Genomic DNA, 22,899 nt, shown 5'->3' on the forward strand with positions numbered 1-22,899 from the left:
CCCTTGGATCTTGCTAACGCGGGAAACTCCTAAGCAAGTTTCCACAGTGAAAGACAACACGGCTACTGAATTCCGAGACAGCCGAGAAAATTTGTGAGAGGATCAAAGATAAGAGGTTACAGGGGCATAGCTACTTATAAAATAAAAAAAATAAAAATACAAATGAAGAAGCAGTCGAACCGGCGAAGGGGCTGAACTGGAAAAACAAGAAAAAGAAGAAGAGAAGAAAGGGCTTTTTAGTCTTTCTACCCGACGGACCGGTTTCGGATCGGTCGGGTTTTTTTCTCTTTGGGAAACGTGGACGCGACGATTCCAAATGAAAAGAAAACTCTCAAAGCCCTCCCTAGGGCTTTCTCTCTTGTCGTCTTGTGGTACGGTCTGCATCGCGCACAGAACCAGAAGGGAGAGATGGCGCTGACGATGGATCGAGAAACCGCGGATCGGATAAGAGCGGAGGCCAAGCGGTTCATGGAGGACTACTACCGGACGTTCGACACGAACCGGGCGGACTTGGTGAACCTGTACCGGGAAGAGTCGGTGCTGAGGTTCGAGGGCCGGGAGATGATCAAGGGCAAGGAGGCCATCGTCGCCAAGCTCACCTCCCTCCAGCAGTTCCGGTAACAAATCAGCCACATCGACTGCGTTCCCTTCGTCCCCACCAGCGGCGCGATCGCCCAGGTCATGGGCGACATGTGGCTAGACGGCAAGCAGGACGCCCTCTTTTTCGGCCAGGTCTCTCTCCCTCTCTCTCTCTCTCTCTCTCTCTCTCTCTCTCTCTCTCTCTCTCTCTCTCTCTCTCTCTCTCTCTCTCTCGGTTGACGGAGGATCCATTTATTATTTTCTATCTAATTCTTCTTTTTGGGCGTCGAAGGAGGATGGGTTTGGATGAGATGGGCATTTTTGTTGATTGAAAAGCACCACCTGGGGAGATCCCTTCGATCATATCATCGTAGTTAGCATGAGTATCCGTTCATTCATAATAAGATTTATCTTAGCGAACCGAATGGTTGTTGCACAGTCTAGCAAGATGTTTCTGATGCAGAAGGGTTCGTGATATCTCATTAGAAAGTACTTGAATGAGATTAAGATATGACCTTTCGGCTACTTCGCCACGTTCTTCACATTGTTGCTGCTTGATGCCTCTGTGCGTGTGTGTGGTGCATTGCATTTTGATGATACGACGCCAACTGTACCCCGTGCACGTCTCAAGTTTGTCTAGTTATTTCTTCTGCTTCCTCTTCGCTCCCGCTCTTCTTCTTCTTCGTTTGCCTAACGCTCTGCTGTGATTCTGCCCCGCAGTCGTTCCATTTGGATCCAACACCACAAGGAAGCTTTTATATAAAACTCGAAAATTGGTTGACCGTCGATCGGAGTAGTCAGAGGATGCTTTTCTAGGCTTTACAGAGGCCGGGAGTTTCATTCCGTTTTTTTCTCTCTTTCTTTCAATAGAACTTGCTGTGGTACCGTTTGAAACAGATTTCTATGTGGTTTGGTAAGTTAGAACTGGGCTTTGTCTAAGTGGAGTTCTTGTTTGAATTCGAGTCTGCCTTATGTCAGATTGCTATTTCTCGTTTGAATTTTATATTCCGCTTATCTTCGGTGCTTTGATACGACACGGCCTTACATTTATCCTCGCTATCCAATGTCACTTTGATTGGACTGCTTGCTGTTTTAAATCCTGGAGAGCTGGATTTGATTCGTTTGAATTTGCCGCTGGCCAACCTCGCGTCCTCGACTTGGGGTCGGCAGGGGCAGGCGGCCCTCGCCAAGGTCGCGCAACCTCGGGCGAGGGCCGCCGGTGGCCTGAGCCCTTCTCCGTGCTATGGGATATGGGACCCGCAATATTCACATCGAAGGGATATGGGACTCGCAGTAACAAGGTGAGATGCTTAACCATGCGAGTTGCTTTATCCTGAAGCACTAGCCCAAGTGCGTGAAGTAAGGGCCAAAATGGTGAGGGAGATCATCAAGAAGGCAATGGCAATATGGATGCAGTTGATGTGGAAGGTGGTGAGGCCTGAAGATTTGAAGCTCGGAGATCCTATCTACAGATATGGATTGTATGGCTTATGCAGCCATCGGGGTGAGCTCTCATTCACCTTGTTGTTGCATTATGTATTTTTAAAAAAAATTAGACCAATTTTTCTGAAAAGAGTGTACCCAAAATGGCTATTAAGTTCGAGCCACACACATTTTAGAATGCAACATTGGAAGGACAAGTTGACTTGATCTATGCATAGTAAACATTGGGGATGGGCGGAGTCGGTAAGACAACTCTTGCCAAACTCAGTCACTATCAAATTTCCTCCCAATTCAATTGTTGTAGTTTCCTTGCAGATATTGGAGTTGCTACGAAACAACATGGAGGTGTTTGGTTTTTGCAAAGCAAGTTGATGTGCGATATCATAAAGCGAGAATACGAGGTTCATCATGTTGCGAAAGGATTCAATATTTTTTTTAAAGAGATCACCGTATACGAAAGTCCTTGCTTGATGATAAGGAGGTACAGTCGCATCTCCACAAAATTGTTGGAGAAAAGCTTGATTGGTTTGGTTATGGAATTGCAACGCTAGTGTCAAATCTATTCTTAGTCCATATCTCGAGATTAAAATTTTAATCTATTTAGGTACACCCCTAAACATGTATAACTTTTCTAATAGAGTCCCCCCGTTTCAAATTTGGTTAATTAGAGATGACTCACATATCGGAACTTGCTAGAGTTTGACGTGGAAAAATTTGTTTCTATAATGTGGACTGTCAGCTCATGCCTGGGATTAAAAGTCCTAAAAATGAATACCATAAGCAAAACTTGAGTAGTCTGATTTCTCAACATGAATATTGCCCTCGAGCTTTACGCATCCGATTTTGTCTGGTCAACATAGAGCCAAGCACACTTTTGGATCTGACGTGCCGGGCTCTGTATTCTCATTCATATCTACCCCTAAGTCGTGAACTTTGTCTCACAGATTCTCTAGACTTTATGTCCAGTTGATCAATTACACCAAAGAAAATTAACAGTCAATTATTGTTCTGTTATTGGCACGTTAGTGTTGAGACACACCCTTTTTCTTCTGAAGCTATCGGCAAGAGCAGACCGAGCCTTTTCAAACTTAAGAAGAACAGAATACCTGTTATTGCCTACAAAGGAAAATGGATTGCTGAGAGAAAACTACAAAGCTTGGCACATAAAATCAAAACCAATGTAATAATCAAATAAAATAGGAGAAGAAGATAAGACTTATGACACCAAATGCCTCTTCAATCTCCCAAGGGAAGCCTCTGTTGGAAGCCACATAAAATTCACATTGCTATAAGGTCACAAATAAGAGAATGGCATCGCTCAAAGTTCGAAGAAGAACGTCACCTGGTAAAGTTTACTGCATTCTGAGCAATGCTGAAGTATATTCTTGGTTTTTTCCAGGGCCACATGCAATGAGCACAAAGCCTAAATTCGAAAGTTGCTTCTAGGCCTTGCAGTTTCTAATTTTGGGAAAATTTTCATACTTTGTAGTAAATTGCAGAGAGAGTCCAACGCATTTCTCCATGTCACTGGAAAATCGCATTTTGTCAGATGAGCCACCAAACTTTAATTGTAGACAAAATAATCGATTTATCACGGTCCAGTGCTAAAAGAGGGCACTATAAGCTGATTTTTGTCAAATTTGTTAGCAATATTAAAATATTTAGATATCTCTTAAAGATATTTAAGATGTTTCCCATGATTTTCTATATCTATTTTGATTATGCATATCAGATTTGATTCTTTTGATTTCCTCTATCTAAGCATATAAATAGGCTCTCCATGCACTCTTTTCAATATATTAAATTATACAGAAATTTCCCATATCTTATCTTCCACATTATTCTTAACTAAATTATTGACAATTTCAGAGTTACAATTCAGATAGTAAACAACACTCTTCATAACTAGCGGCTTCTAAAACTAGAACAAATCTTCAACCAGAACAAATCTTCAACCATAGTATAAAATTTACAAAACAGGCATGATAGTGCTCATTTTAACTTACTAATCAGTATCACCAAAAAACCATGGTAACAAGTACAAAACCTACCCTGCTGTGTTGTGCCAACAAAAGAAACAACTAAATTTTTTTCGAAAGAAAGAAGTGGTATTTTAGATGGTTGAGAAAGTATCAGTACAAGAATACTGGCTCTAGCACAATATTGACTAGTTCGCTTCTAGAATAAAGATCACCTTAGAAATCAATTCTTTTGGCAAATTTTGTGCTTAAATAGTCCATTCATACCTTGGCATCGCTAGCTGCAAAATAACTTTCTTCAACTTCAACAACGTCCATAGGTCTTGTTAACGTAGAAAACTCCTAAGCAAGTTTCTACAATCTACCACAGAAAAAAACAATGGAGCAATTCCATCAGCAGAAAAGAAACGAACTTCTTCAGTTTTAACATTTGAAAGATAACACAGCTACTGAATTCCGAGACAGCTAAGAAATTTGTAAGAATCAATGATAACAGGCTATAGGGCATAGCTACTATAAAATAAAAAAATAAAAAAAATGAAGAAGTAGTCGAACAGGCGAAGGGGTTGAACCGAAAAAAGAAAAAAAGGACTTTTTAGTCTTTCTACCTGATAGACCGGTTTCGAGTCGGTCGAGTTTTTTTTTTGTTAATACCACGAAAAATCTTAAACTGGTACATTTATAACATATTTACCAAAAATTAATTTTTTGATCACAAAAAACCCAAAACTGGTACATTGTAACAAATTTACCATCCGTTAATTTCTGTTAAATTAGATTAATATCACAAAAAATCACAAACTGGTATACCTATGACAAATGGATGATAAATCCCAAATCGGTACACCCATTAACTGCCATGTGTCATCCAACTCAACAATTTAACAGTAAAATTTAACGAAAACTAACGGAAGGTAAATTTATCGCATTTGTATCAGTTTGAGATTTTTGCTAGTCAAAAAATTAATTTTGGATAAATTTTGTCACGTATGGAAAGTTTTTCGTGGTGTTAATTTTTTTTTTGGGAAATCCAAATAAAAAGAAAACTATCAAATCCCCTAGGGCTTTCTCTCTTGTTGTCTTGTGGTTACCGTCTGCATCGCGCACGGAACCAGAAGGGAGAGATGGCGATGCTGGATCGAGAAACCCTGGATCGGATAAGAGCGGAGGCCAAGGGGTTCGTGGAGAACTACTACCGGACGTTCGACGCGAACCGGTCGGACTTGGTGAACCTATACCGGGAAGAATCGGTGCTGAACTTCGAGGGCCGGGAGAAGATCAAGGGCAAGGAGGCTATCTTCGCCAAACTCACCTCCCTTCAGCAGTGCCAGTACCAAATCAGCAAGATCGACTGCGCTCCCCACATCCCCACCCGCGGCGCGCTCGTCTTGGTCAATGGCTTCATGTGGCTAGACGGCAAGCAGGACGTCCTCATTTTCAGCCAGGTCTCTCTCTCTCTCGGTTGAAGGAGGATCCATTTATTATTTTCTATCTAATTCTTCTTTTTGAGCGTCGAAGTACGGGTTTGGATGAGATGGGCATTTTTGTTGATTGAATATCACCTCAGGTGTTACCTGTCACTTGGAATTTGCCAGATCCCCTCCTTGTAAACTTGCACAGTCTAGCAAGATGTTTCTGATGCAAAAGGGTTCGTCATATCTTATTAGGAAGTATTGAATGAGATTAAGATATGACCTTTCGGGTACTTCGCCACGTTCTTCACATTGTTGCTTGATGCCTCAGGTGTGTGTGTGTGAGGTGTATTGCATTTTGATGGTACGACCCGCGTGTACCCGTGCACATCTCAAGTTTGTCTAGTTATTTCTTCTTCTACTTCTCCTTCGCCCCCGCTCTTCGTTTGCCTAGCGCTCTGCTGTGATTCTGCCCTCAGTCGTTCTTTTTGAACCCAACACCAGAAGGAAGCTTTTATGTAACAGCCAAAAATTGGAAGACCTTCAATCGGAGACAGAAGAGGCATTTTCTCTAGGCTTTACAGAGGCCGGGAGTTTCAGTCTTTTTTCCTTCAGTAAAACTTATTGCAGAACCATTTGAAACAGATTTCTATGTGGTTTTGTAAGTTAGAACCGAGCTTGTCTTAGTGGAGTTCATGCTCGAATTGAGTCTGCCTATGTCAGATTTCTATTTCTTGTTCAAGTTTTATATTCCGGTTCTCCTTGGTGCTTGATATGATACGGCCTTACATTTATCCTTGCTATCCGGACTCACTTGGATTGGACTGCTTTGCTGTTTTAAATCCTAGAGAGCTGGATTTGATTCGCTTGAATTTGCCGCTGGCCATCCTTGCATCCTTGACTTGGGGTTGGCACGGCCGCCAAGGTCGCACGACCACAGGCGAGGGCCGCCGGTGGTCTGAGCTGTTCGCCGGGTTTTGGTATATGGGACCCGCAATATTCACATCGAAGGGATATGAGACTTGTGGTAACAAGGTCAGATGCTTAACCCATCTCAGTTGCTTTATCCTGAAGCACTAGTCCATGTGCGTGAAGTAAGGGCCAAAATGGTGAGGGAGATCATCAAGAAGGTAATGGCAATAAGGATGCAGTTGTTGTGGTAGGTGGTGAGGCCTGAAGATTTGAAGCTCGGAGATCCTATCTACAGATATGGATTGTATGGCTTATGCAGCCATCAGGGTGAGCTCTCATTCACCTTGTAGTTGCACTTGTATTTAAAAAAAAAATCAGAGCAATTTTTCTGAAAAGAGTGTACGCAATCCGTATTTGTCATGGCGTGTTCTCTTTTCACACTGGTTGGATTCTATTTTCACATGTGTGGGGTTCAATATAATGAAAGAGGACCATGAACACCATGATGATGTTCTTTCAATATCACTATATTAAGAACAAAAATATGCCGGGTCCATGTCTTGCAAAAGGGCTATTAAGTTCGAGCCACACACATTTCAGAATGCAACATTCGAAAGGACGAGTTGCCCTGATGTATGCATAGTAAATATTGGGGATGGGCGGAGTCGGTAAGACAACTCTTGCCAAGCTCATTTACGAGCAAATTTCCTCTCCATTCGACTGTTGTAGTTTCCTTGCAGATATTGGAGTAGTTACGAAACAACATGGAGGTGTTTGGTTTTTGCAAAGCAAGTTGATGTGCGATATCCTAAAGCAAGACTAAGGGGTTGATTATGTTACGAAAGGATTCAGTTTATTTTTTTAAAAAGATATAACCGAATATGAAAGTCCTAATTGTTCTTGATGATGCGGATGATGCGGAGGTACGGTCGCATCTTCACAAAAATTGTTGGAGAAAAGCTTGATTGGTTTGCTGATGGAATTAGGATAATTGCAACATTAGTATCAAATCTATTCTTCCAAAGTCCATATCTCGAGATTTGGCTCATGTTTACGGCATCAATATGATGAAATGATCAAGCCCTTGAGCATTTTCAGAAAGGATGCACTGCGAAGAAATCTGCCAATTCTTAGTTTTGTTGAATCTGCAAAAGATATAATCGACTCTGAGAAGGATGTTATCTTGTCCTGGGTGGTTGAATGTGTCGAATCTGAAGCTCATGTGGCCATTGGAAGCGGCAGACGAGGAGAAGATCCCCTTCTCCACGATCTCGTCGGTGGTGGAGGACCGGCTTGTCTTGAGGAGCGACGAGATTGATTCCACCATGTCGGGAATTCCGGCAACTCGTTGTGCATTCCGTTTCTTCCCAGCAAGTTTCAATAGTACTTTCGCAGACAAACCACCTGATCTCCTCCTCCCCCGGGTTCTTCCAATTCAGCATCTTGACGTGCTGCTCGATCACTCATATGTTGGTCCTGATCTTGCAGAGGGTGTCATCGGAGAACCGGCTGTCCATTGCGAACTGGCAGAGGATCCTCAACCCAACGATATGCTCGTCTGAAGAGTTGGAGTTGAGCAGCTCCGTCAAGAACGTGATCATGTCCATTCCCAACCCATCAAAGGTGCTCCCATTGACGCATCGTGAGTAGGAGTCATAGAAGAAGCGCCGGCTGAAGGCGAGGGCTCGGTGACCCTCACCGGTCATGATAAGAAAAAAGCAAAGAAGGAAAAGAGAAAGAAAAGGAAAAATAAAATAAAAAGATTAATTAAAAATTATCCATGTCAGTACCGATCGTGCTAAGTAGGACAACCAACATCCACATCAGTGGTTTTCGATCAAAATTGGCAAGATAGACTCAATTGAAAAAACTGAAAAATGTTTAAGACTCAATTGTCACAATTAAAAGATTAAGAACTGAATTAATAAAAGTACAATAAGTTTATAACTTTTTTGATAATTTTTCGAATATGATGTGACTCAAATAAAGCTAAGGAGGCTCAAGGGTCTAGACAGTACTTATTGATTTGAACAAAAGAGAGTGACTAAATTTGAATAAGTTAAGTAACTTATTAAAGAGATTTTTCGTAGAGAAGCTTTTGTGACAAGTTTGATCCAAAGAAACGCAAGGAATAAATGGAATATTGAATCGAATGGATACCATTTTAGGCTGTAATAAAAAACAATAATGTGTGTCTATATATATGTATGTATGTATATGCAAGATACGGACAAAGAAAATTATTATGAGGTTTTGTGGGACCACTGCCAACTATTCTAAAAGCTTAAGTTCGGTTTGTTTTTTCCTTCAATAAAACTTGTTGTGGTACCGTTTGAAACAGATTTCTATATGGTTTTGTAAGTTAGAACCGGGCTTATCTAAGTGGTGTTCATGTTCGAATTGAGTCTACCTATGTCAGATTGCTATTTCTTGTTCAAGTTTTGTATTCTGGTTCTCCTTGGTGCTTGATATGATAAGGGCCTTACATTCATCCTCTCTGTCCGAATTCACTTGGATTGGAGTGCTTTGCCGTTTTAAATCCTGGAGAGCTGGATTTGATTTGCTTGAATTTGCCACCGGCCAACCTCGCGTCCTTTACTTGGGGTCGGCAGGGGCAGGCGGCCCTCAGCATTCCTAGTTTGCGCCTCAACTAATTTTCGACCGCTGATGAAAGTAAATGGAAGATATGGAATTAATAATGGAGACGAGCTATGACAGCATCGTGGGGTGATAGCGAACCCTCTTCCTGATCGGGCAACAACAAGACTAGCTTCGTTCGACCACAACCAATTTGACAACTGATTGGCCGAGATTACAATCACCACGTCCGCACGTCCCTGGGATTTCGTGAGACCACTGCTAATAGTTGTAAAAGCTTAAGCTTGGTAGATGAAGACTAGGTTTAATATTTAAATATTCTATCAGTCCCCATCACGCTTGGTCTGGTCTTTTTGCAGTACTAAGCATTAACTTATTTAATTGTGGGGGCATATAAAGTCTGAAAAGTTTTGAATTCAGGACCTCCTGTTTTGATATTATGTGAAATTTCGTGAGATCACTCTCTACTGTTCTGAAAACTTAAACTTGATAAATAAAGACGTGATTTATATATTCTGTCAGTCTCCACGTGCATATTGAATAGTCTGTTATCAATTTCTGTTTCCGTGATAATGTCGCTCTCGTTAATCAAATGTTTTTAGCACGAAATCACATGTACCAAACAAGCGCGGGGAAAGGCAATCTTTTCATACTCTTTTTGCACGGCATGTCCATTTGTTTGATAATTAGCAGTAACTCTTGTGCGAGAAACCATAACGGGTGAAGCACAAGCATGTTTAGAGAGACGACGAAATGGTTAGATGAAAAGGTCTCATAAATGTCTTCCTAATTTGCATTAAAAATGGCGGTTTCCGCCGTCAACCTACTTCACCTACCTACGACCGCCCTATCTATTTCTCTCAATGTAAAGTCACACTCCATCTAACCATGGAAGCTATAATTGTACCGTATTTGTGCAGTCCGCACCGTACCTAAGAAAAATCGTCAATCAACTCACGTATTCATCAACCACTGACCTTTCCCCATACGGGAAAGGAGGGGTGGGGAGGGGTGGGGAATTCAAATTCCCACCTTCTAAAAAAAAATTAGGAATAGAGAAGTTTAATTTTAAGTGTGGATTTCGATTTTCACGCTCTGTAAATAGGTAGGATAAAAATCTGAGAGTGAGAATATGACACAACAAAAAAAAAACACTTGCTTATTTGTCGGCAATCCTCTTTCTCCCCAAAAAAAACCCTCCATAAAAAAAAACTTCGCCTACAATCTCTCAACTTTTCTTTTTTAGATCTTGATTTCCTTTTTTTTCTCTTCCGATCTAATCTAGGAATTATTTTTCGCCTTGTTTAGTGTTTTCTTTCACTTGTTATTGTTGCTTTTCTTCGTTCGTCGTGGTGAATAAATTTGCTTGTAGCTGAAAATTTTGTGAGAATGTCATTACCAGTCTAGCCAGCAGGATGCTTGAAATGTGATTCTATGACTTCTCCGAGTTTTGGTGGAAGCTATTATGTTCCGATTAAGGTGTATAACTAAATCTATGAGCTTTTCTCTCTCAATCTAAATTTATATCTTGCAGTCTTTTAAAGTCGTTCGATTGGTGGTGGTTTAACATGTGGTTGATGTTGTTGTTTCCACATGGTGATGGTGTTGAAAATGCCGAATCTAGGTGCGCACTACAAGCCTAGTTTCTCGAGGGGAAGATCTTGGTGTGTGCCCATTACTGATGGTTCCGGTGATCTATTGCCGATTGTTTTTTGATATCATGACAGATCTTATCTTTTGGGATAAGAGTGTGCTTATAACTGCAAACTAGAATATTTTGTTTTCTAGATTTTGTTTTGTTTTGCAGCTTGGCTCTTTCTATGTTTCTCTCATGTTTGATTATGACAAATGAATAAAAAAAAATTTGACCCAAAAATAAAAACTCACACATACCAAGTTTCATCTTTCAAATCTTGTATGGCTTTCAATTAATCAAACTATTTCTCTTGGTTTAGAACCAGATGGGTCATACGGATGACACGGTTCTAGAGATCTGGTTTTTATGGTGATGGCGTATGGAATAAAAATTCATCATAAAATCAGAGAAGTGTATGAATTAGGGTTTATATGTAGCTTAAATACTTTGTCAGTTTGATTTCTTATCGATACAATCGATCATATGGCCGTGGCTCATCGTTAAATTACATGTTTTACATTGAATGTTCAGAAAGAAATCCCTTTGTTATTAGGGTGGATCAACTTCAACATCGTATCATATGAAGCATATCGACTAGTCCAATGGTGCATTAGTCAAGCTAAATGATCCATAAGAGTATATAACTCAGATTCAACTCCCTCTCATCACGTTATAATCATAGATTCTCAATGTCTATACAACTTGAATTAAAGTTTAATTTAGCTAGTTGATGGGAAATGAAAAAGTGTGATGATGGCGCTTCATTTGGTTGCGCTAACCTTCTCAGGTCCCAAGGGTATGAACTCGATAGTGGAAGGTGCACATAGAATGGTTAACACTGTCCTTCCACGATCTTATGGGTACCATGTAAGCATTTCAATGCAAAAAGTGAAGACTTTTTTGGGCAGAATATCGTTAATCATAGTCTGGCTCGAATGACGCATGACAAGTAAGCCTAGGTACTTTGTGAGCAAACTATCTATTAACTTCTTATGACTACGTATAGTCTGTCACACTGTTTAGCAGACCAAATTTGTATATCAATCTTGATATAGCTGCGATCCAAAAAGAAAATAGCAAGAAAGAGAAGACTTTTGCAATATATGTGAACAAATTACCAAAAAAGGAAAACATAAAACTGGAGACAATCAAAACGTACGGTTTGGTCGATGCATACAGGGTCCGGAGAGGATACGAAGAGATATACACGGTGGAATCGGACCCAATATCCACGATTGCTCCTCTCTTCTCCTTCAACATTCCATCGATCACTCTCTTCATCACCCACACCCCTGCATTCACGTTCACTCTCAACATGCTCTCCATCAACTCTCGATACACCTTGTGCAAGTATTTTGGGTAGGGATAAGCCACCCTTACATTTGTTGCGACCTTTCCAGAGGTGAACAACCAAGAGAAACTAATGGAACACAAAGAAGAAACTTAGTGTGAAAGCTTATACTAATCGCAACTTTGGGGTTTAATTTAATCAATTAAACATGCAAGTTAATTCATCTAAGAGTCTTTACCAATCTATTATGGGTCGATTAGAAGCTGAATTAAAATGTCCCGCGAATTAGAGATTTCATGGATTCGGGGGCTTAATTACGCTAGATATATCAAACACCATTTTGGTACATTTTCTCTTTATTTCGAAAATGTTTTACAAGCAGTCTTGGTCGATTTTAATTTTAGTCACAACGAGCGATAAGTGATCATGCGGGTGCACAAACAAGAATATAACACTCAATAATCAAAGTAGTAGACTAATTGTGAAAGGATTTGAAGAACCTTGGTGCACTAAGCAAGCTAAAGGCTCCATTATGTCCAATACGTTCAAGTATTTTGCAAAATGCTAATTAAAGGCCAAACAATGTACGCATGACCTAGACGTGATTTCTAAATGCAAGTATGCAAGGCTAATTAATTCTCTTTGATTTTTTCCTTGTTTAACATGAATATGATTTAGTTCAAATGTTATGACTATATGAGTTATAAATAAACGAGCATTGATGAACTAGAAATCTAAATAACATGTATGCTGTGTTAATTACATAAATGCAACCTATATGCAACTCTAATTATATGAAATACGATCAATTATGGACTAATCCTGTTATATAAACTATGTGAGTGATTTGTATTTTCTTTTCTTATAGAAGTAAATACTAAGTTCTAGGACACCTATACACAACTTAAATGACGTTATTAAGGAATGATGACCTAATGATGCAATGCATGACCCGGGCATGATTTTTAAACATAATTACTAAATAACATGCAATGGGATAAGGATACCATAAGTGTCATAACTGTCGTATGGCGTTTACTTGAGTGATATAACTTTTTTTTCGACCATTAAAGTGTTATAATTTCTAAAAAAAACGTTCACTCAAGTGCCATAACTTTCAATCGATGACCTAAGTGTCAAATTTTTTTAAAAACGTTTACCCAAGTGTTGGAAATCCGATGTGGCATAACGCTTGTGTTAAACATTTTTAAAAATTATGACACTCAAATGATTGATTGAAAATTTATTTGGCACTTAAGTGATCGAAAAAAGAGTCGTGTTTAGGTGAGGATTGGGCGACAACAACTCGTCGAGAACCTGCGAGAAAACTCGCCGGAGTTGGAAATAGCACACGGAAGCAGGTGCTTGTGAAGGCTGATTTGGCGTGGCAGGAGGCGACGGTGAAGGGTCCGACGTCGTTGCAAGGCTTGATGGATTTGCATGCTGGGCAAACTATTGGCGGCTCTATTTGCAACTCTGGGATTGCAGGGCTGACGCCCAGGTTGTTGCAGCGGGCTGGAGACATGGCCAAGTGTCGGGTAGCAGCGTTGAAGATGATGCAGCTCCGGCATGGTGGTGGCAGCGTGAGGTTGAGCAGCGGCAAGTCGCGACGGCAAGGCCGATTTTGTGAAGAACAGCTGCGGGCCAAAGGGAGAGCTGTTCTTTCTCTCTTCTAACCGTGTATTGTAGTCTTCTCCCTGTTGTATCAACTCCTTTTAATTGTGAGAAAAGTGAGCTTATATAGACAATGATTAGGGCTTTCTTTTGATATGGAATTTCCTAATTAAAATCAAAAGCATATCCCATATATATATGTATTCAAGATTAGGAAATTGTTGAGACCTAAATTTTGACTAATTATTTAGGAATTTATTGCGTAGAAAATTAGGATTGACCCCGACCCTTAGCAAAAATATTTTTCATTAAGCTGCATGTAGTTCTTAGGAGCATATTTTATTAATAAATAAGTTCATAAAATAGCATTAAAATTCGACCAGATTAAGGTTTTGAGCTTAATTGAAATATCTGGACCGAGCCCATAAGTGAGTAAAATTCAGCCAAGCCCATGCACACTTGGACTGGCCGAAATTCACTGGAGAGGGGGGGTCTAATTTAGTGAATTTAGCCCATAAGAGCTTTAATCAGTGAAAGGCCTTAGGTTATTAGAGTCCATTATTTAACAAGGCTGGAATTAAGCTCGTGAAATTGAGATTAGACCTAGGTTACCACAATATAAACATGTTTAGGTCTTCAATTTTAGAGGTCGGCAACTTTAGAAAGAACACATTAAAAAACACACATAGAGAGAGAGAGAGAGAGAGAGAGAGAGAGAGAGAGAGAGAGAGAGAGAGAGAGAGAGAGAGAGAGAGAGAGAGAGAGAGAGAGAGAGAGAGAGAGAGAGAGAGAGGAGTTCCTTGGCCAGGACCCCCTATGGCTGAGCCACCCTCTGCCGAGAGCTGACCGAGCTGCCCCCCTTGGCAGCAAACCTCACCGGTGCTGCTGTTGCCTCTCATTGTCGAGCTGCGAGATGATGAAGCACCGCGATGAAGTCTGCTGAAGCTTTCTTCTAATTTCTGACTTTTAATACTTAGATATAGATGAGGTAAATGTAAGAAGTGCAAAATGTAATGTTCCGTTTTTTTGTATTTTTCCGCTTATATTAAACGAGGAAGCTCCATGAGTTCTCCTTACGTTGTCTATTTGAATGTGAATGTATGTTTTGAATGGTATTCTTTTCTTGGTACTTTATACTTTTTTAAAAATTTGCGTTACACACGCATTTTGACTTTTTTCTTAATGCTGAATGCTTGAGACCTTGAAAATAAATGCTTATACTAACTTTTAGATACACATTTTTTTTTCATTTTTTTGGAGTCTGGTTTTCTTATAAGTGAAATGCAAATAAGGGAAGACAAAAATGTAAGTGGACTTATTGATGGAAATCCAATCGATCACACAAAACCAAGAGTTTTTATAACCTAACACGTCAACTCCAAAAGAGTCACAATACAAATTTTACATTATATCTATCACCCTGAACTCTCATAACTAAAGCATGCACACTAGCCACACAGCATCAAAGGCGGTACCGTTCGAGAATTCTTGTGGTGCACCGCCATATTTGACCTAAAGATGGCGATCTTGCTCAAGCCCCTCCTTTCTCATCCATTTCATGTAGTGTTTGAAGCACCAAATGGTGATCGCATCTAGGGCATGCATCACGAACCCTTGCACTGCGTGTGACCAATAGGGGTTACACTGGCGCTCGTAACCAATCCACTTCACGCTTGCTCCGCTGAACATCTCAGAAGATGGTACGAGCATTGGGCGCCTCCTCAACATGGTCATCTTTGTAGCAATGAATAGGGGAACCTATAAGGAGAATTCAAGAATACATCGGTTTTTAGCTTCTTTTGCGTTGTATATGACTAGTACGTAAACTTAATTCAATGTGTAAAGTGAATCTTTTGACACGTGGCAAGAATTATTCTTACCCAGACTTTATACACAAATAATCTAAAGCTGCTTGGTAGCATTAATGTAACTTGCAAGCACCTTCGCTATACATAGCTATGTAAGGTAGCCTGCCCCCTAACGAGAGAATCATGAGGGTTTAATAATGTTAATTTCCTCTAAGTTTCACCCTTTCAAATGAATGCTTGGGATAACATGCAGAAACCATGTCTTTCTATCTAATTCGACTTAGATATATTCTATATGTGACTGTCGAACAAAATGTTGGTGTAATTAGCTAGGCTAAGTTGCGCATGGGAATGATTGCTGCTGTTACTATCATTGCTACTGTGAATTTATTAGGATGAGAATTACGAAAAGAACAAACAAGGAATGGAAGAACCTTGGACGGTGGAAGACTGAGGAGACAGAAAAGGGAAAAAAGAAAAATTGATTAATGAAAAACATTTACTTCCGAAAGTTACCAACCGCGGACTCAACATGTGGCTGATGTAGGTTGAAGACTTGATGACGAAAAGACAGATTGATGTATGACGAAGGTGATGGCCGTAGCACATTAGAAGTTGCAAGTGAACAAACACGAGAGAGAGAGAGAGAGAGAGAGAGAGAGAGAGAGAGAGAGAGAGAGAGAGAGAGAGAGGTGTAATAAGGGACGACTAGGTTGGGCAACTTTAATGAATAAGTAATGTCATCTCCATTAATTAGGTTGCAGATGTCAATTAATTCGGATGCATACTAATTCTTAATATGCCAAGAATCAGATATGAAGGGTGTCGCGACCGACCTCCCGCTTCTCTTCTTTTTTTTTTTCGTCATTGACATGTGAAAATGGGAGTTTCACCTGGTACGTGCTAAGTTTAGGTTTGAGACTTAACTCGTGCTCTCCCAAGCCCATACCATATCGCGACTTGGGATTTAAGTTTTTAACATGCAAGTGATTTATATCAAGGAGTCGCCACTAATTGATTTGAGGTGGGTCGATTAGAAACCCAAATAAGGTGATGGGAGAATCACCCTATTCCTGCGAACCAGAGATTAACTGAGTTCGGGGACTTGGTTACACTAGTTGGATAACTAATGCCATTTCGGTACCTTTTTACCCTATTCAATTTTTGAAAACATTTGTCAGGTAATTTAGATTGATTTTAGGACCTTTCTCCTGACATGTGAGGTGATCAAGCGAGTGCATAATCATAAACGATCAGCAGTCAAAATAGATATGCAGCCTTAGGTTCTAATCCTAACTAAGTCAGATGACATTCAAAACACAACAGTTTATGCAATTGTATTAAAAACATGCATAATAATACAACGGTAATAAAAATAACGTGCAAAATACTACCGCACAACCTCAGGCTAATCTAATTTACACAAGACAATAACATGCATAATAATACAACAATAAATTAAAATATTTACATATACCACATAATTTAAAGAAAAAGATCTTTTCTTTTTTAAAATCGAAAAAAAAAAAAATAATAATACGGAAGGAGAAAGAAAAGAAAAAAAAATAACATAAAATAAATAAAAATCGGGTCGGGTCGTGGATCCGGTCGGTCGGATCCTACCCGGGTCAACGGATCCAACCCAAGGCGTTGACCCAGGTCGGGTCAGTTGATCCGGATCGGGTCGAAATCGACTCGGGTCAACGGATTTGACCGGGGCGTTGACCTGGGTCTGGTCAGTTGATTCAGGTCGGTCGGAACCGACCCGGGTCAACGGATCTGACCTAGGGTGTTGACCCGGGACGAATTAGCTGATCCGGGTCGGGTCGACCCACGTGCGCAAACACGCTGGGACGCCAGCGGAGCCAAAATTGGCCTTTCGCCGGCCGACCTAGGCCGCCTCCGACCGAATACCACCACCAACGACCACCGCCGAGCCTCTTCAACCGGCCCACTCACTTGTCCGGCGTCCTGCTCGCTGGCCGGCGTCCAAAAACAAACCGGCCTCACTGAGGCACTTCAACAAACACTTGGCGTGCGTGACCAAAATAGAGACGTTTCGGCCTCCTTCGACGAACCAGTCGGTTTCGGCGGTTGCGGCTCACCTTCGACAGAGAGTATGGACCAGGACTGAAGACGGCATGGGCCGGGAATCGCGCGACACCGCCGGCTCGAGTCCCGGCCAATCCGTGCTAAAAAACAGGGGCGAACAGGGGACCCGAGAGGCTCATCGGTTGGCGGGGATTTTAGAGGCTCTCCGGCTGATCTGCGGGAGACGGGGAGGCTGCTGGCCTTCTTCTCACGACCTGTAGATCCTCAGTATACTCTTTTTCTCTCTTTTCTCTCTCTGTTTCTCTCGGTGCTCTGTTTTCTCTCTCTTCTCTCTAAAAAATGGCCGACTGGGCCCCTCTCTCTCTGTAGCTATATATAGCCGACGACGACGGTGTCCCCCTACTCCGTTACGTTTGCAATGACGACGGTCTGCACCGGCTTACTCTGGCCCGCGACTTTCGCGGCCATTTAGGCCGGTGCAGGGGGGGCCGATTTTGTTGAGTGCAGAGAGACAGGAGGAGGAGCGGAAAAATGGGGAGAGACGGCCGGGTTTCCAGGGAAGACGGGACTGGCAATTAATGCCAGTCCCGTTGGCGTGCTCCCCCGGTCCTGCTTTGGCTGGATAAGGACGGCACGGAGCTGCGCCGCCGTGCGTCACCCTGCGGCCAGAACAGGGGCGAACAGGGGAGGCGAAAGGGACCGTTGGCAGGGGAGAAGGAAGGAGAAGGGAAGCTGGGCCGGGCTGGGCCCAGCCGCGCGGAGGGGGAAGAAAAGGAGAAAAAAGAGAAAAAAAAGAAAAGAAAAGAAAAGGGCCTGGGTCCGCGGAGGGGAGAAAAAGAAAAGGAAAAGGGCCCGGGCCCGGGGGGGAAGGAAGGAAAAAGAAAAGGGCCGGGTCGGCCCAGCCCCGACCTGGCCTGACTCGAATTTTTTTTTTAATTAAATTTTTTTTACTCTAATAGACCCTATTAATATAAATGTGCTTAATTTCTATATGCAATGCATTTAAATAGAAATATTTTTTGTTTTAGGAATTAAAGAAAATTAACTCCTAAATTTTGTGTAATTAATTTTGGGCAAATTAAAATAGGTGTCAACAAAGGGGAGACATGAGGATTTTTAATCTTGTGTTGGATTATACCAGCTAAGCTATCCTGACCCTTCTTCAAGCATTATCACCTAGATAACTTGGTTTGCTTGATATTATTAAAAATGCCCGGAAAACGGCTTTCGAGAACTATTCGATTGTGGCTGGTCATTGGTCAAGTACATGAATTTTGATGGGATCCATGTAAAATCTTACGGTCTTCAATTGTCTTTTCTCAAAAGAAGAGGAAGCTCGCTAGTTAGGTAGTGAATGTAAGGCTCATGAAATGCCTCAATATCCTATTAGACCGGATAAAATGCAACCCAAATTAATTTTGATGAATGATTCAAACATAAAATTGTTACTCTTTTTTTTAGCTAAACAGGAATTGGACGAGATTGGGAATAACCTCTTTAGCTGCTAAAATGTTCGATTTAAGGTACCAAGGAAGCACCAACTATTCATTGAGCAAGCCTGTTATCGCAGCCTCACCAAATGCGACTTGGAAAGCCCAGTATCAGCGATGCACCTAACCCTAGGTCTCTTCTTCATAGACTAACCAAGATTTCATGAGAGTGTGACTATACCGGGGAATATAAATTAGCCTTTTGACTCGTAAATCAAGTCTTGGACCACGGCCGATTGGCATAAGTTCATGGACTTTAATTTGATAGATAAGTGGACTATAGCAAGGTTGGTCATTTTGCTTACATTCATGTACTGAAAGGTTCAACGTGAACTAATATATATATATATATATATATATATATATATATATATATATATATATATATATATATAAAAGGGTTAATACTACGAAAAATCCTAAACTGGTACACTTATGACAAATGTACTCCAAACTTATTTTTTGACTACAAAAAATTCCAAATTGGTAACGAAAAATTTACCCCAAATTAAATTTTTGACCATCAAAAACCAAAAAATGGTACATTTGTAACAAATTTACCATCCGTTAGTTTCCGTTAAATTGGATTAATACAACGAAAAATCACAAACTGATACACTTGTGACAAACGGAGGGTAAAACCCTAAACTGATATACCCATCAACTGTCACATATCATTTAACTCAATAATTCGACGGTAAAATTTAATGAAAACTAATGAAAGGTAAATTTGTCACAAGTGTATCGGTTCCAGATTTTTCGTGATATTACCTCTATATAAAATAATATATAACACACAATTACCTGACATTGAATATCAACCCCACGCTCCTTGTACTCAAGAGCGACGCTCCTCGAGAACATTGCCACAAAACTGCGATCAACAAATGAAATGCAATTCTTACTCAGCCTATATAAAGAGCACACACGTTACTTGTGAAGAGAAATAATAAGAAAAAATAAAATTTTAAAAAATAAAATAAAATAAGAAAATTTTGATCCATTATTTTGTAAATAATTTGGTTAGCGCAAGAGGAAATTAATTAATTTAATTCTTTGTATTTATTTTGAATTTAAATTTAGACTGTAAGATATTCATTTGACTGCTTATCAATTATCTTGATTATAAAATTTTACGATTCTGTCCACGTATTGCTTGCAGTCGTAGTGTATTTCAAATATATAAATGAGTTTTTCATGAAAACTTTTATAAAAATTTGAAATGAAAGCGGCAATTGAATTTCATCGATAAATAGTATACACATGAAATTTGATGTCGAGTCGACGAAGAAAAGGTTTTACGTAATTTCTGCAATATTTGTACAATAGCCTAAAACAGATGAAACTTACGCTTTGGTTGATGCATACAAGGTCTGAAGTGGATACGAAGAAACATACACACTCGAACCAGATCCTATATTCAAGATCGCTCCTCTCTTCTTCAACATTCCATCGATCACTCCCTTCGTCACCCATACAGCTGCGTTCAAGTTCACCCTCAGCATGCTCTCCATCAACTCTCGACCCACCTCGTGAAAGTACCTCGCGTATGGATAAGCCATCCCCGCGTTGTTAACGAGCAACCCGACGTCGAGCCCTTCCGTCGCTCCCGTCATCGCCGCCGCTATAACCTCTCCGCTCAGCTTCGCAAAGTCGGCGATCACGGTCTTGACCTGGACAAAGCATGTCATGCATAAGCTATATCGTCCATCAGAGCATGCAACTGAAGCATGGCATACTTCTTATATGATGGACCTCGATAGTTGTGCCGTATCTCTCCCTCAGCTCGCTGGAGGTGGCTTCGAGTTTGCCGGGGTTCTGAACAACGAGTACGACGTTGAGGCCCTTGGAGGCGAGCTCGAAGACCAGGGCTTTCCCGATGCTGTCGGTGGCACCGGCGACGACGGCCCATGAGCTGTGGTCGCGCAAGTCCTTCGGCTTCCTCAGGAACGCGGCGTGCAACCATCGGCCGAAGGCGAGCAGGTTCTTGAAGAGTGAGATGAAGCTTGGTACGGTGGCCGTCGCGATCATGAAGTCCGCAAGTACCATTGCTTTGTATGGTGTGTAGCTGCACAGGGACTTCGTGATGGCAAGTGCTAACATCAACTTTTATAGATGTGTCTCTCACTCACCCTTCTCCACAGCTACGTGTCTTAATAACTCTCTCTCTTCTCACCGCGCGTCCGAAGATAGTTATGTACTCAAATCTTCCACGTGTAAAATTAATAGTAAGTGTGTAAATTATTTTATCGCAATGATCTATACCCATCCCCTTCCCTTTCTCTCTCTTCTTTTTGGACCTCTTGAAGCGTTTGAGTAATCTCGTTGGATCGGAGCAATTCCCGTTCTATGTCTGGTGGACATGGTACTAACCATGTTTGGGAGGAAAAATTATGATTTTTTTTTTTAAACTTAGTGTAATTGTGCCAATTCAGTTATAAATTTTTCTTTTTGACCAATTCAGTCCTAAACCTTTTGCATTTATGTCACTTCAGTCCATCCGGCTAATTTTAGCTGACCAATACTGACGTAGCCGGCTAACGCTGACGTGGACACTGAAATGAAAATTTTTTTAAAATTTTTTCGATTTATTTATTTATTTATTCTTTTCTTTGTTTTCTTTTTCCTTTTCTTCCCTACAGAGATCGCTAGCCTCGCCATGTCCTCGCCGGTTGCAGGTGAAGTTGACCTTGCCCACGGCTAGCGAGGCCATGGCAAGGCTGGCCTCACCTAGGCTCGTCGACCACTGTGGGTAAGAAAAGGAACAAAAAAAGACGAAAAGGAAAAACAAAAAGAAAAAGGAAAAAAATAAAAAAATATTTAAAAATTGCCACATCAGCGTCGGCTGGTGTCGACATTAGCGCTGGTCAGCTAAAATTGGCCGAATGGACTGAATTGACACAAATGCAAAAGATTTATGATTAAATTGGCACAAATATATTTAGGACTGAATTAGCATAATTGTAATACTTGAAGTTAATATTCTTTAACTGGGGGTTGCCGTGGAGATAAACCTAGCTATTGTTTGGGAACACTTGCCAATTTTGGCAAAGGAAGGGAGATATGATTAGGTGAGTGTTCTACATTTACTAAGCATGCACTTACTTGTCCTGTCGAAATTGTTTAGGAGATCGGCAGACATAGACACGTGAAAATCATTCATCACCCGCTCACCCAGGCTGGCTTCGCTCCATCTCGTCAAGCTCAAAAAGACAAAAATAACTCTCGATTTTGACATGGTGTATGTACGCAATCCTAAGTTAATTAGCATGTATGAATGAACAATGGGAAATTTAAATTCTAGGATTCTAATGTGACCTAATGAACTAGCCATTAATATGAGACTAAGAGTTGAATGATGCAACACCAACTCATCTTTTTTTCAGTGGCGAAATAGCAGGAAAGAAGCTCTCCTGCACAGGCGGAACGACGAGACGTTGCCGGTGCAGCGGAGGCTGTCGGCGTGTTTGATGCACTGGGATTGTGTTGGCACTGATGGAAACTTCATGGCAACAAAACCCATTTAGCAGAAGCAGTTGAATGCTAAGCACGAAACCACAAGAAAGGGAGAGATTTTTCTGGGTTATCCGCGCGTTCTTTCTGTGTTGAGTCTCCCGTGTACTGAGCGGAAGTGTGAACGTGTCAGAAATCATTTATGCCAAAAATATGATAATTTATTATGACATCACCAAAATTTTCAACGGCTTTTCCGAGCAAAATTAAAAGCTTTCATTGACCCTTGAGTATGAGTACAACTCGTAAAAAGCACGACACGCTCGAAACCCATGAGACAAACTCTATGTTATTCTCGAAATTAGGAAAATTATCCAAAAAATCATAAACCTATATATTGTGTTAATTTAATCCTAAATCTTTTGACCATTTGCCAATTAGTCCTAAACCTTTCAATTGTGTCAATTTAGTTCTACACATTTCAAATGGTTTGTCAATTTAGACCTTCTAGTCAAATAACCAAATAATAAGTTTATGACTAAATTGGTAAATCTTTAAAAAGTTTAGGACTAAATTGATACAGAGAAATGTTTTGGACTAAAATGACAAATCGTCAAAAAATTTAAGAATAA

The 22,899-nt window shown here is 40.7% G+C and overlaps 2 protein-coding genes across 2 annotated transcripts; one reads left to right on the top strand and one right to left on the bottom strand.

Annotated features, from left to right (window-relative positions):
* The first annotated feature begins 5,087 nt into the window (after positions 1-5,087).
* Positions 5,088-6,155, top strand: LOC115682982 (nuclear transport factor 2A-like). The gene is made up of 2 exons (XM_056312743.1): positions 5,088-5,446; positions 5,597-6,155. Exons 1-2 carry the CDS (start codon positions 5,126-5,128, stop codon positions 5,609-5,611), a joined length of 336 nt encoding a protein of 111 aa, XP_056168718.1. The 5' UTR covers positions 5,088-5,125; the 3' UTR covers positions 5,612-6,155.
* Positions 6,156-11,541: 5,386 nt separating this feature from the next.
* On the bottom strand, positions 11,542-20,909 carry LOC115683068 (very-long-chain 3-oxoacyl-CoA reductase 1-like). The gene is made up of 4 exons (XM_056312434.1): positions 20,570-20,909; positions 20,344-20,487; positions 11,719-11,900; positions 11,542-11,614 (listed from the first exon to the last, which is right to left on the bottom strand). Exons 1-4 carry the CDS (start codon positions 20,861-20,863, stop codon positions 11,542-11,544), a joined length of 693 nt encoding a protein of 230 aa, XP_056168409.1. The 5' UTR covers positions 20,864-20,909.
* Positions 20,910-22,899: the final 1,990 nt, after the last annotated feature.

Source organism: Syzygium oleosum, unplaced genomic scaffold (genome assembly GCF_021117445.2).
Source record: "Syzygium oleosum isolate NSW1041296 unplaced genomic scaffold, Sole_v2.1 Sole_v2.06, whole genome shotgun sequence".
In the NCBI taxonomy this organism is placed as follows: Eukaryota; Viridiplantae; Streptophyta; class Magnoliopsida; order Myrtales; family Myrtaceae; genus Syzygium; species Syzygium oleosum.